The sequence below is a fragment of the Macaca mulatta genome, chromosome 11 (genome assembly GCF_049350105.2).
Source record: "Macaca mulatta isolate MMU2019108-1 chromosome 11, T2T-MMU8v2.0, whole genome shotgun sequence".
In the NCBI taxonomy this organism is placed as follows: domain Eukaryota; kingdom Metazoa; phylum Chordata; class Mammalia; order Primates; family Cercopithecidae; genus Macaca; species Macaca mulatta.
In genome coordinates, this window is record NC_133416.1 from 131074084 (window position 1) to 131088344 (window position 14261).

Sequence of the window (14261 nt, forward strand, 5' to 3'; positions counted from 1 at the left end):
GGAAGTCTTGTTAAAATAGTGTCAGGCCCCACTCAGTTTCCGATTCACTGGATCTAGGGAGGTCCGGAGACTTTATATTTCTATTACGGTCCCAGGTGGTGCCCCTATAGCTGGTTCCAGAATCTCACTTTGAGAGTCACTGGCCTCCAGGATTAAGTCTCAGCTCGGCTTCACAGTATAGTGTTCAAGACCTTTTCTGGTCTGACCTCACCCATGGGGCGTCAGTTCTCCTGGACCAGCTCTAAGCTGGCTTGCACAGAGTGTCAATCTGGGCTCCTTGCCCTCTTGAACTGTAGTTTTAGGATTTTGATATCTTGAGTGACTTTTTTCACCCAGGGCACCAAACAAGTGGCAGACTCCTCCCTGCTTCTCATGGCTAGAGGAAAGAGTTTCTCCAGTCTTCCCTGCACTGGCTGAGCGCAGAGGGAAGGAGGGGATGGTGGGAGAGGGAGGGCAGGGGGCCTCAGAGCCTTGTACTCTGTCCAGGCTGCTAGACTTATGCGTGACATTTTGTACCACATAGATCATGAATAAACTGGAACCTTTCCAAGTAAAAACAGGATCTTGTGTGTGTGTATGGTAAAGTACAAATAACAAAATTTGCCATTTTACCAATTTTTAGAATTTCTAATGTAAAATTTACTTACCATAAAATTTACCATTTTGACAATATTTAAGTGTACAGTTCAGTAATGTTGAGTATATTCGCCTTGTTTTGCAATCATCACCGCCATCTATCGCCAGAACTTTTTCATCTTTACAAACTGAAATTCCGTACCTGTTGAACAGTAACTCCCTGTTCCCCCTTGCCCTCCCGCTAGCCCCTGAACAAACACCAGGATGTTTTACATTGAGAAAAGGTTAAAAAGTTGCTTAGTTAACCATTACCAAGAACACATTGCTATGTTTTTAAACCTGGTTTGAAAATGTCTTGTTTGATTTCATTCATGAAGAGTGTTTTGGTTTGAAAGCATACTTAGTTCAGGAAAGCACCCAATTATTTTAGTTCAAGAAAGTACTTAAAAATTCCCTTTTAAATATTTTCTGTTATTTGCAGGTGACATAAAGGGTCAACATACAGAAACTTTGCTGGCAGGATCCCTGGCCAAAGCACTTTGCTGTATCCTTGGTGTCTGGATCATTTAAAAGGTGTCTTCTGTAATAAACATATCTTAACTTGTGATATTTCTTAGAACCTTGGGTGCCCATTAATGGGAGGTGTGAGTACTCTCAACTGAAGGGTAATTTTTAAAAAATAGTCTATATTGGTTTTGAATTTTTCTTTTTTTGAGACAGAGTCTTACTCTGTCAACCCAAGTTGGAGTGCGGTAACACAATCTTGGCTCACTGCAACCTTCGCCTCCTGGATTCAAGCAATTATCTTGCTTCAGCCTCCCAAGTAGTTGGGACAGGTGCCTGCCATCACACCCGGCTAAATTTTTTTGTATTTTTAGTAGAGATGTAGTTTCACCAAGTTAGCCAGGCTGGTCTTGAACTCCTGACCTCAAGTGATCCACCAACCTCGGCCTCCCAAAGTGCTGGGATTACAGGTCACTGTGCGTGGCTGGCTTTGAAATGTTTTTTAAGACAAGCTGTAAAAACTGGAAATGGGGAAGAGTGAGAAAACTCTAGCTTCTCCATTATGTCTTTCTGCCTGCAAGAAACACTGCTTCAGGGTGCTTTCTTGTTTCTTATTTTGATAAATTCAGACTTCTTAAACGTTTTCATTTTCTTCTTGACTTGGGAACAGTGTTGGATTTTTAAAAGCCGTTTAGGAGCCCTGAAGCTTAATAAATGAGTGGCCACTTCTCCATAGGTGAACGGATGGTTTTGCATGTAGCATAGGGCAATACCTTTCCATTTTATCTGTGTGATGTTTTCTCGGTCTTATGGCATTATTTTTGGGGGAGGGGCAGTATTGAGTGATTATTTTGTTCTGGAGTTTGATGTGAGTTGCCTGAACATCTTTGTAAATCAATACTTCTTGTCCCAGGATTCAAATTTAGGACACGGTAGATAACAATAGGACAGTCGAGTGTTGGGAATTTCAATTTTCTGGGACAGAGATTATATTTTGGTTAGATTACAAAGCCCAGTTGACTGCAGAGTTAGTAACTGAAAACCCCCAATCACTCTCGTGTATTTATCTTGGTAAGTGGAGCATTTCCCTTCTTAGCTAGGTAGATGCTGGGTTTATTTAAAATTGGAGGTTATATTTCTTTTTACTATAAATATTTATGAAGTAAAATAATATTTTTGTATTCCTTAATGTTAAGAAATTAAGACATTCACAGAATGAACAAGGAAATTAAAGGTAAGAGCCTGCATTTTCCTATGAGAACTATAATCCTACTTATTTTACTAGTATTTCTTTGCTGGACTGTTTAAAAGTTGGTTAGGAAACCATATATGATTAATAAGATCTAGTTAAATTTTTTTCTGCTTTTTTCTCTTTATAGATAATCAGGAAATGAAGTCAAGGATATTGGTAAGATTAAAAAATCATTACTTTTTTATATGACAACTATAGATAATTAGAAAACATAATGGGAGGCCGGGTGTGGTGGCTCACACCTGTAATCCCAGCACTTTGGGACGCTGTGACAGGCAGATCACTTGAGGTCAGGAGTTCGAGACCAGCTTGGCCAACATGGTGAAACCCCGTCTCTAGTCAAAATACAAAAATTAGCTGGACGTGGTGGTGCATGCCTATAGTCCCAGCTGCTCAGGAGCCCGAGACAGGAGAATCGCTTGAACCTAGGAGGCGGAGGTTGCCGTGAGCTGAGATCGCGCCACTGCACTCTAGCCTGGGTGACAGAGTGAGACTCTTGTCTCAAAAAAAAAAAAAAGAAAACATGATGGGAAATAAACCCATTTATAGTAGGAGCAAAAAATATTAACTATCCAGGATTCATTTAACAAGCAGTGTGTAAAAGTGATGATAAGGAAAACTAAAATTCTGAGAGAGATAGAAGAATAAATGGAGAGCCATATTTTGTTCTTGGTTGTCAGTTTTCCCAAAATCATACTGTAAACTCAATTTACAATCTCAGTCAGAATATCAGGGAGGTTTTTTTTTTCCTGGCAGGGTGGGGAGATTTAAAAAAGAAATTCAAGGCGAGTGTAGTGGCTCACGCCTATAATCCCAGCACTTTGGGAGGCCAAGGTAGACAGATCAAGAGGTCAGGAGTTTGAGACCATCCTGGCCAATATGGTGAAATGCCATCTCTAATACAAATACAAAAAATTAGCTGAGTGTGGTGGTGGGCACCTGTAGTCCCAGCTACTCAAGAGGCTGAGGCATGAAAATCGCTTGAACCCGGGAGGTGGAGGTTGCAGTGAGCCGAGATTGCACCACTGCAGTCCTGCCTGGGCTACAGAGCAAGACTCCATCTCAAAAAAAAAAAAAAAAAAAAAAAGAGAAATTCAACAGTTTATCTGGAAGAATAAATTTAAAAGAATAGTCAGGAACTTTCTGAAAAGGAGTAGTAAGTAGGAGCTTGCTGCATTAGTCCTTATAACACGATGTAGAGCAAGTCACTGTGTGGTAGTAGCACAGAGCACAGAAACAAAATAGGAAAGACTAGAGTCCAGTAATCAAACCACGTACATGGGAGAGCTGGACTTGTCACAGAGGAAGCACTTCAAATTAGTGGGGAGAAAATGAGTTGCTCAGTAAAAGGTGCTGGCCCAACTGATTGGCCATTTGGGGAAAAACAGAGCTTGTTCCTTGTCTCACCACTTACACTTAAATATATTCTAGTAAAGATCAAACATTTCAGTGTAAAAGTTCAAGTCATAACAGTACTAGAAGAAGGCTGGGTGCGGTAGCTCACGCCACCGCACCCAGCCATAAATTCATTGTTAAAAGTCAAGCTTTAGAAAAACAAGTAGAAAACGAGCAGTCTGCAAAAGCAAAAGGTCAGTTTTAGCATTTGAAAATATGTTCAGTCTTACTAGTAAGCAAAGAAATGTCAAGTAATTGGCTGGGCGTGGTGGCTCACGCCTGTAATCCCAACACTTGGGGAGGCCGAGGCAGGTGGATCACGGTTGTTTAGCACAAATGAAAAAGCTGGGCCGGGCGCGGTGGCTCAAGCCTGTAATCCCAGCACTTTGGGAGGCCGAGACGGGCGGATCACGAGGTCAGGAGATCGAGACCATCCTGGCTAACATGGTGAAACCCCGTCTCTACTAAAAAAATACAAAAAAAACTAGCCGGGTGAGGTGGCGGGTGCCTGTAGTCCCAGCTACTCGGGAGGCTGAGGCAGGAGAATGGCATAAACCCGGGAGGCGGAGCTTGCAGTGAGCTGAGATCAGGCCACTGCACTCCAGCCTGGGTGACAGAGCGAGACTCCGTCTCAAAAAAAAAAAAAAAGAAAAAGCTGGCAGTTCCCGGGGTTGATGGTGATGTTGGGGATTGGTTATTCTCATGCATTGCTGATAGGAGGATAAATTGGTAAAAATTTTTCTGGGGTGCATTTTGGTAATCTGTATCAAAATTAAATGTGCATACACTTTAGTAATCACTGCTTATTTTCCGGAGGTAATTAGAGAGCTGTGTAGAGGGTATATGAGGGTGTCATCAGAACATTGTTTAAAACTGAGAATTGGAAACTGCTTAAATAGTGGAAATTTATGAAGTCTGCAAGAAGCATATATTCTAGAAGTATATATTCTAATTCATGGACATTAGAATATTTTTTCCCGCCGGGCGTGGTGGCTCAAGCCTGTAATCCCAGCACTTTGGGAGGCCGAGACAGGTGGATCACGAGGTCAGGAGATCAAGACCATCCTGGCTAACACAGTGAAACCCCGTCTCTACTAAAAAATACAAAAAACTAGCCTGGCGAGGTGGCGGGTGCCTGCAGTCCCAGCTACTCGGGAGGTTGAGGCAGGAGAATGGTGTAAACCCGGGAGGCGGAGCTTGCAGTGAGCTGAGATCCAGCCACTGCACTCCAACCTGGACGACAGAGCGAGACTCCATCTCAAAAAAAAAGAAAAAAAAAAGAATATTTTTTCCCACATATATTGTGGACTCAAAAAGCAGGTTGCAGAATGCTAAGTAATCATTCTGACATGTGTGAGTGTGTGTATTTTGGATGTGTGTGTATTCTGGGTGTGTGTATGTGTGTATATTTTGGATGTGTGTGTGTTTTGTGTGTGTGTATGTATTTGGGGTATGTTTGTGTGTTTTGGGTGTTTTTGGGGTTTGTGTATATTTTATGTGTGTATTTGGGGTGTGTGTATTTTGAGGGGTGTGTATTTTGGGGGTATGCTTTGGATGTGTATTTTTTGGGGGTGTGTTTATTGGTTGTGTGTGTTTTGGGTGTGTGTATTTTGAGGGTGTGTGTACTTTTGGGTTGTGTATATTTTGAGTGTGTATGTATTTTGGGTGTGCGTACCTGTGTATTTTGGGTGTATATGTATTTTGGATGTGCATACCTGTGAATTTTGGGTGTATGTGTATGTATTTGCAGTGTGTGTATTTTGGGTGTGTGTGTGTTTTTTGGGGTGTGTATTTTTGGGGATGTGTGTATTTTTGGGGGTGTGTATTTTGGGGGTTCATGTGTATATTTGGGGTGTGCATGTGTATATTTTGGGTGGATAGTTGTGTGTATTTTGGGTGTGCGTGTATTTTGGTGTGCATGTGTATATTTTGGGTGGGTAGGTGTGTGTAATTTGGGAGTGGGTGTGTATTTTGGGTGTGCATGTGTATATTTTGGGGGTGTGTGTGTATTTTGGGTGTGTGTGTGTATATGTATTTTGTGTATGTTTGTGTTCATGTTTTGGGTGTGCATGTATATACCTGCCCACGTAGGTGCTCCCCAGAAGGAGTTCATCAAACCCTTACGTGGACTGTCCTTGGGTGGTAGGATTTTGGGGGAAATGTTACTGTCATCTTTATACTTTAGGTATCATTTAACAATGATAAATGGGAAGACAAACTGGAGTAATGTTGGTTGTGGTTCGCAATATATTATGTGACATTGGTGTGAGAGGACTGGGATGTGCCTGGGCAGAATTAACATGACTGTGATTTTTAGGTGATTAAGGCTGCAGAAGACAGTGCGTTGCAGTATATGAACTTCATGAATGTCATCTTCGCAGCACAGAAACAGGTGAACTGAGAGCCTGCCATTTAAAGTATTTGTTTCATAATGAAGGAGTCAGTTTCATTTTTTGAATGCTGTACTCTGAGGTATTCTGACTACGTAACCTTATGAATGGGCAAGGAATGTTCTGGTCTTTTTTCTATTTTGGGTCCTGGACCACTTGAGAAGCTGATGCATTCCCAGAACAATGTGCACTCAACCACAGTTTTGCATAGAGTTTCATGGCATTCAGGTAACCTTTAGCCCATCCATGGACCCTATGCCAAGAAACTCTGGTTTGACAGTTTGCTGTATAAACCTTGCCTCAATTTCTTTTTCTTTTTGCTGTGGTGAGATCTATAAAGATTCAATGTTTTTACTTTGCAAAGAGTTGAAATGTTCAGATGAAGTATAATACATTTTCTTCTTTGATGTATTTATAAAGAAAGAAAACCTTCTTAAAAATTCAGTGTTAGCCGGGCGAGGTGGCTCATACCTCTAATCCCAGCACTTTGGGAGGCCGAGGCGGGCAGATCACAAGGTCAGGAGATCGAGACCACCCTGGCTAACATGGTGAAACCCCGTCTCTCCTAAAAATACAAAAAGTAGCTGGGTGTGGTGGTGGGTGCCTGTAGTCCCAGCTACTCGGGAGGCTGAGGCAGGAGAATGATGTGAACCCGGGAGGCGGAGCTTGCAGTGAGTGGAGATCGCGCCACAGCCCTCCAGCCTGGGCAACAGAGCTAGAGTCTGCCCCAAAAAAACGAAGCAGAACTTCAGTCTTAACATAAAATGCTGCTATAGCCATGCATAATGTTCTCTGTTGTGGAGTGACAGCATGATGTAGTGAAAAGAGCCTGAACTTTGGAGACAGGCCGAGTGGGGTGAGAGCTTTCCCACCCACTGGCTCTGTGACCACAGCCCAGCCATGTCCTGGGTGCTTCAGCTGCCAAATGCAAATATCTGCCGTGCAGAGTCACGTTGCGTATTGAGGGAGCTATTTTAAGCATAGAGTATGGCATGTAGTAGGTTCTCAGTATAGGGTAATCATTACTGTTATTATTTCTGTAATATTTTCAAAACGTTTCTTTCAGAATATTTTGATTGATGCCTGTGTTTTAGATTCCGACTCAGGGCTCCTCCAACAGGTATGTTTTAAAACCATGCTTTGTGTGGGTGATTATGACAATTAGTGATTTTTATAGTGATTACAATTTAAAATGAAAGTGCTTTGGGTATATTGGGTTAAATACAGTATGTTATTGAACCTGATTTTATCTATTTTTTTTTTTTTTTTTTTTTTGAGACGGAGTCTGGCTCTGTCGCCCGGGCTGGAGTGCAGTGGCCGGATCTCAGCTCACTGCAAGCTCCGCCCCCCGGGTTTACGCCATTCTCCTGCCTCAGCCTCCCGAGTAGCTGGGACTACAGGCGCCCGCCGCCTCGCCCGGCTAGTTTTTTTGTATTTTTTAGTAGAGACGGGGTTTCACCGTGTTCGCCAGGATGGTCTCGATCTCCTGACCTAGTGATCCGCCCATCTCGGCCTCCCAAAGTGCTAGGATTACAGGCTTGAGCCACCGTGCCCGGCCGATTTTATCTATTTATTTCCCCCTTGCGTGTGGAGCTGCTGGAACATTTTAAATTACATATTGCCTGCATTCTGTTTCCACTGGGCAGCACTGTCAGACGTTGCTTTTTAATGAAAAAGATAAAAACTGAATTTTACTTTAACCCAAAGGAAACAAAACCCTAAAGTAAGTCTGAAGAAATTACTGAGTTATTGTTAGATGTTTTTTGGCCACAAATGTTGTTTCCTAAAGGATCAGTTACAAGCACAAAACTGTGACAAACCCTGAATTTAGGTTACTGCTGGGGATGAAGGATGGGGAGAGCGAGGTCCAATGGGAAAATTCACAGGCTTCAAAGGTTCTGAGACTCTACTGTTTCTTCAGCTTGATCATAGGTATATGATGTTCATTTGATTATTTAAACCATACTTACACATTGTGTATATAGACTCTTGTACGTATTGTATTTCAGTAGTAAAAATTCAAAAAGTTTGAATTCATTTCTTAGCAACACATTTCAGTCTACACGTTGTCTGTTAACTCCAAGACGATCTTGTCTCTGCCATGAATTCACATACCAGCTCTACCTCCTCGGCCCTCACATTCATTTCTCTAGTCCAGTCCCAGACCGTCCTGAGTTCCAGACTTGCAGAATCAGCCGTGTATGTAGTACCTCCCCTTGGACGTCTGGCAGGCATCTTCAGCGTCATGTGTCCAAACCAGAGAGCTCTTGGTTTGTCCTCTCAGCCTCTTCCTGCCCCATCTCCCTAAGTGGCAGTGCAGTTCACTCAGCAGCTCGGGCAAAAACCTAACTCTTCCTTGTCTCTTCTCTTCCCTCCTTTCATAACCATGAGCAAATCCTGTTCATTCCGCCTTTAAAATATATCCTGGCTGAGGCCCGGCACGGTGGCTCACACCTGTAATCCCAGCACTTTGGGAGGCTGAGGTGGGCGATCACAAGGTCAGGAGATCGAGACCATCCTGGCTAACACGGTGAAACCCTGTCTCTACTAAAAATACAAAAAATTAGCCGGGCGTGGTGGCAGGTGCCTGTAGTCCCAGCTACTCGGGAGGCTGAGGCAGGAGAATGACGTGAACCCAGGAGGCGGAGCTTACATGAGCCGAGATTGCACCACTGCACTCCAGCTTGGGCGACAGAGTGAGACGCTATCTCAAAAAAAAAAAAAAATATATATATATATATGTGTGTGTGTGTGTATATATATATGTATGTGTATATATATATCCTGGCTGAGCTTAGGAGTTCGAAGCTGCAGTCAGCTATGATCATGCCACTGCACTCCAGGGAAACCCTGTCTCCCTTTTTTAAAAAAATAAAGAAATGTTGAAAGTTGGTTCTCAGAACAGCTGTCAGAATGAAGCTTTCAAAATACAAGGTTGGTGCAAAAGTAATTGCGGTTTTTGCCCTTTTTTTTTTTTTAAGCAGTAAACACCGCAATTACTTTTGCACCAACCTAATATAAATTAGAACCCGTTGCTCACTTGCTTAAAACCCCCCCATGGCCTATTATCACACGTCGACTAAAACCCAGAGTCAGGGCCTGCCAGGGCCTTCCGGATGCTGCTTGCTGAGGCTCCTGGGAAGCTTTTGCCCGGTGTCTTCCACACTCTCCCTGTTCAGTCTGGCCCCACCGCCCTGCCCCGTTGCTGTTGTCTGAAACAGGCCTGCTTCAGCCAGAGGGGCGATGCACTTGCCGTTCTCTCTGCTTGCAAGCTCTTCCCGCCGGTATTTGCATGGCCTACTCCCTGCCTGCCTTCAGGTCTCTGCTTCTGTGTCACCTCCTCAGAGAAGCCTTCCCTGACCACCATTGTTACTGTTACTCCCGCTCCCCTTAGCCTACTTTATTTTTCTTCATAGAAATGATCATAACCTATAACATCATTTGTGCATTTACTTACCTGATTTACTCTCTGCCTTCTCCACTAGAATGTTAACTTCACGAGGATGGACTCTGTGATGTTTATTGCTGTAACCCTGCACGGTGCTCTAAAACAGTTGTTAAATGTGTAAATGAATCTAACAGACCAACTGAACCAGGACGGTACTTTCAGAGGAGCCTCAAGGTCCTAGGATCAGAGCTAGGGTTTTCAGTGTAAACCGAAGCACTGCCGTGTCAAAGCGAGAAAGCTGTGTTTATCAAATGAATAGATGAGTGATTGTTGGGAAAAACCATGAACATGGACAGGAAACCTTAGTGTCAGCAACCAGGAGAGCGCGAGTGTTTTGTGCCTTTGGAAAACTCTGAAGATAGCAAAAGCTTAGAAAAAGAGGACCAAATTCAAAAGAGTGTTATTTTTATTTTATTTTATTTTGAGACAGGGTCTTGCCCTTGCCCTGGCTGGAATGCAGTGGCGTGATCATGGCTCACTGCAGCCTCATCTTCCCCAGCTCAAGTGATCCTCCCACTCAGTCTCCTGAGTATCTGGGATCATTGGCATGTACTACAGTGCCTGGCTAATTTTGTAGTTTTTTGAGACGGAGTTTTGCTCTTGTTGCCCAGGCTGGAGTGCAATGGTGTGATCTTGGCTCACTGAAACCCCAACTCCTGGGTTCCAGCGATTCTCCTGCCTTAGCCTCCCAAGCAGCTGGGATTACAGGTGCCTGCCACTACACCCAGCTAATTTTTGTATTTTTAGTAGAGACGGGATTTTACCCTGTTGGCTAGGCTGGTATTGAACTGCTGACCTCAAGTGATCTGCTGCCTTGACCTCCCAAAGTGCTGAGATTACAGGGATGAGCCACCGCGCCTGGCCTAATTTTTTAAATTTGTTGTAGAGACGGGGTTTCATTATGTTGCTCAGGCTGGTCTCAAATTCCTGGGCTCAAACAGTCCTGAAGCCTTGGCCTCCCAAAGTGATAGGATTACAGGCATGAGCCACTGCACCTAGACAAAAAGTGTTATTTCTTAAAGAGAACAGAATAAAGCCATCTCACAGTTTCTTTTTACATAATAAAATTAACAAAATACAATGAAAACAAATCTCATGAAAATTAAAAATTTTTGTGCTTCCAAGGTAAAAAGACAACTGGGAGAGATATTTGCACATGATGTATCTGATAAAGGGACTAATATTCTGATTATATAAAGAACTCTTAAAATTCAAAAATAAGACAAATAACTCACTTCAAAGTAGGTCAAGGATTTGAACAGATATCTCTCCAAAGATCTGCAAATGGCCAAGAAGCACATGAAAAGATGCTTAATATCGTTACTGACCAGGGAAGTGTAAGTCAAAATCGCAATGAGCTATTACTTCACTCCACTAGGACAGCTGTTATCCAAAAGTCAGCTAATAATAAGTGTTGGTGAGGATATAGAGAAGTTGGATCCCTCCTACAGTGCTGCTGGAAATGTAAAATGGTATAGCCACTTCAGGAAACAGTTCACAACTTCCTGGAAAAGTTAAACATAGAATTACCATGTGACTGGCGAAACCCCGTCTCTACTAAAAATACAAAAATTAGCCGGGCGTGGTGGCGCATGCCTGTAATTCCAGCTACTTGGGAGGCTAAGGCAGGAGAATCGCTTGAACCCGGAAGCAGAGGTTGGAGTTAGCCGAGATTGTGCCACTGTACTCCAGCCTGGGCAACAGAGCAAGACTCTGTCAAAATAATAAAAATAAATAATAATAATAATAATAATAATTTGCGGTGTCATATCCTCCTCTGATTTTGTAGACCTGAGGCATTGCTGGTGAGAATCCCATTCCTCTGGAAACCCTAGGTAAGTGTGAGTTTGGCAGCAAGCCCTCTGTGTCTTGCAGGCTTGTGACATCACGGGAGGACTGTACCTGAAGGTGCCTCAGATGCCCTCCCTTCTGCAGTATTTGCTGGTAAGGAGACAGCAGTGGTGACCCTGATGCCTGTAGGGAAGGATGACCTCTGTGTCCTGGGAAAGGAATGGAAGCAGGATGGCTGGTGCTAGTACTCGGGAGAAAGCAATAAATGCAGGCGTTGGGGTTCCAAGGCCTAGAAGGGTGGGGCTTCACGTTATTTTTTTCCCATTTTTTAAATAAAAGTTTCTTTTGTTTGTTTGTTTGTTTTACAGTGGGTGTTTCTTCCCGATCAAGATCAGAGATCTCAGTTAATCCTCCCACCCCCAGTTCATGTTGACTACAGGGCTGCTTGCTTCTGTCATCGAAATCTCATTGAAATTGGTTATGTCTGTTCTGTGTGTTTGTCAAGTAAGTTCATGTACCTAGTTTTTCTTTTTTTTCTATGTTTGGGGGCAGGAAAACAGTTTCTCAACTGCATTGTTTTTTCAGCCACCCCATTGTTTCTTTTTTTTTTTTTAATTTACAGTATTCTGCAATTTCAGCCCCATTTGCACTACGTGCGAGTAAGTATCTTTGAGATTGTGTGGGTGGCTGATACTTCACAGCTCTAGAATATTGAAAAATGTTTTCCTCTCTGTAATTTCAGGACAGCCTTTAAGATTTCTCTGCCTCCAGTACTGAAAGCCAAGAAAAAGAAACTGAAAGTGTCTGCCTGAGGATAAAATACTTTCTCCATCTTTTAGAGCTGTTAATAGAAATTACATAGCAGATTCTTTGTTGGGAAGACTAAAAAAAATAAAGATAGATATAGGATAATTTTTAATGTAGTGACCTTACAGAAAATATTTCCCAAACATTCTTTTTATCCTGTGCTTCCGGAGGACTGATTTGTTTGAGGGAGCCATTCTATGCAATATATCCTAAAATATTCTGTGACTGGTTGCTGTCCAGAAAGGGGCAAGAAAGCACATGTTTGTGGCTTTCTTTTTTTTAACGGGATGACTGTTAGTCAAAGTCAGCTTGTCATGATTGATCATAGGCTTTCTAACCTACTACCTGAATCCAGGTCCTCGTTGTGAAATGCATGGCATGGGAAATTTGAACGTAGCTTTGTAAAAGGACTATTTGTAGAGTAATGGCATTAATCAACACAGAACGTCTTATTTGAATCAACAGTTACCTGTGATCGTCATGTAAATAAAATTCTTGTTGTTTAAATTGAGATAGCCTCAGATATTTGCAGATATTTACTTTTTGTCTGATATCAGTACATATTTGGACAAAGTCGTCTAAACAATAGTTTGTCACCAAATAACTACAAAATCTCATTTTAAATGAGTAAGGAGAACATGTGAAGTAGCAAATTTTCTTCAAAATAGTTGTGGGAAGAGCTTATATGTGAAAGCTTATGACTGGTTTTGAGGGAGAACTTACTGGGGAAAATGGACTCTGCTAAGTATGGTTTTCAGATAGAATTCTTTCCTTTTTTAATGGGGGAAAAATCCACATTAATATTGAAACTGCACCTGTAATCCCAGCACTTTGGGAGGCTGAGGCCAGAGGATTGCTTGAGCCCAGGAGTTCGAGAGCAGCCTGGGCAACCAAGTGAGAAGACCCCATCTCTACGAAAAGTTTAAGTATATTTATAGAAACTGTTCTCTAGAAACTTTGGACTGAATCCCGAAAATGTTTATAAGTTCAAAAGCAAAACTATTTGTAATTTCAACAACAAAAAGTGTATTTTTCTATGTAATCTTGAAATTATTAAAAGTCCTTTTAGTTTCTAGCACATATTTGTACAAAGACTTTAAGGAATGGTGGCTGAGTTATTTTGTTTTTTTTTAAATGTTTACTGACAAGGCCGGGCATGGTAGCTCACCCCTGTAATCCTAGCACTTTGGGAGGCCAAGGCGGGCAGATCACAAGGTCAGGTGTTCGAGACCAGCCTGGCCAGTATGGTGAACCTCTGTCTCTACTAAAAATACAAAAATTAGCCAGGCAAGGTAGCAGCCACCTGTAGTTCCAGCTACTCGGGAGGCTGAGGCAGGAGAATTGCTTGAACCCGCGAGGCAGAGGTTGCAGTGAGCCAAGATAGTGCCTCTGCACTCCAGCCTGGGTGACAGAGCGAGACTTTGTATCAAAAAAGAAAGGCTGGGCACCGTGGCTCACGCCTGTAATCCCAGCTAGGAGGCCGAGGTGGGCGGATCAGGAGGTCAGGAGATTGAGACCATCCTGGCTAACACGGTGAAACCCCGTCTCTACTAAAAATACAAAAAAAAATCAGCTGGGCGTGGTGGCGGGCGCCTGTAGTCCCAGCTACTTGGAGGCTGAGGCAGGAGAATGGCGTGAACCCGGGAGGTGGAGCTTGCAGAGATCTGAGATTGTGCCACTGCACTCCAGCCTGGGCGACAGAAGGAGACTCCGTCTCAACCAAAAAAAAAAGAAAAAAACCAGCCTGACTAACATGATGAAACCCCTTCTCTACTAAAAATACAAAAATTAGCCGGGCGTGGTGACACGTGCCTGTACAAATCCCAGCTACTCAGGAGGCTGAGGCAGGAGAATCGCTTGAACCTTGGAGGCAGAGGTTGCAGTGAGCCGAGATCGAGCTACTGCACTCCAGCCTGGGCGACAGAGGGAGACTCCATCTCAAAAGAAACAAACAAAAAAGTGTACTTACAGCCAGGCGCCTTGGCTCACGCCTGTAATCCCAGCACTTTGAGAGGCCAAGGCGGGCGGATCACCTGAAGTCAGGAGTTTGAGACCATCCTGCCCAACATGGTGAAACCCTGTCTCTACTAAAAATACA

At 43.0% G+C, this 14261-nt stretch overlaps 1 protein-coding gene across 10 annotated transcripts in view; it reads left to right on the top strand.

Moving 5' to 3' along the window:
* The window catches only part of GTF2H3 (general transcription factor IIH subunit 3), a 29775-nt gene extending 15824 nt beyond the window's left edge, over nucleotides 1–13951 (top strand). For 4 of the 10 annotated variants that reach the window (XM_015109629.3, XM_015109632.3, XM_015109630.3 and 1 more), the window contains 9 exons: nucleotides 1058–1120; nucleotides 2285–2314; nucleotides 2460–2488; nucleotides 6045–6119; nucleotides 7184–7237; nucleotides 11441–11509; nucleotides 11725–11860; nucleotides 11979–12015; nucleotides 12099–13951. In XM_015109629.3, coding sequence (XP_014965115.1) covers nucleotides 1058–1120; nucleotides 2285–2314; nucleotides 2460–2488; nucleotides 6045–6119; nucleotides 7184–7237; nucleotides 11441–11509; nucleotides 11725–11860; nucleotides 11979–12015; nucleotides 12099–12168 — 563 coding nt within the window. In that variant the 3' untranslated portion in view covers nucleotides 12169–13951. Of the gene's footprint in view, nucleotides 1–110; nucleotides 114–1057; nucleotides 1121–2276; nucleotides 2315–2459; nucleotides 2489–6044; nucleotides 6120–7183; nucleotides 7238–11440; nucleotides 11510–11724; nucleotides 11861–11978; nucleotides 12016–12098 lie in introns of all 10 variants that reach the window. The other 6 variants (XM_015109631.3, XM_077955716.1, XM_015109633.3 and 3 more) reach the window with 3 other exon arrangements.
* The last annotated feature ends 310 nt before the right edge of the window (nucleotides 13952–14261 follow it).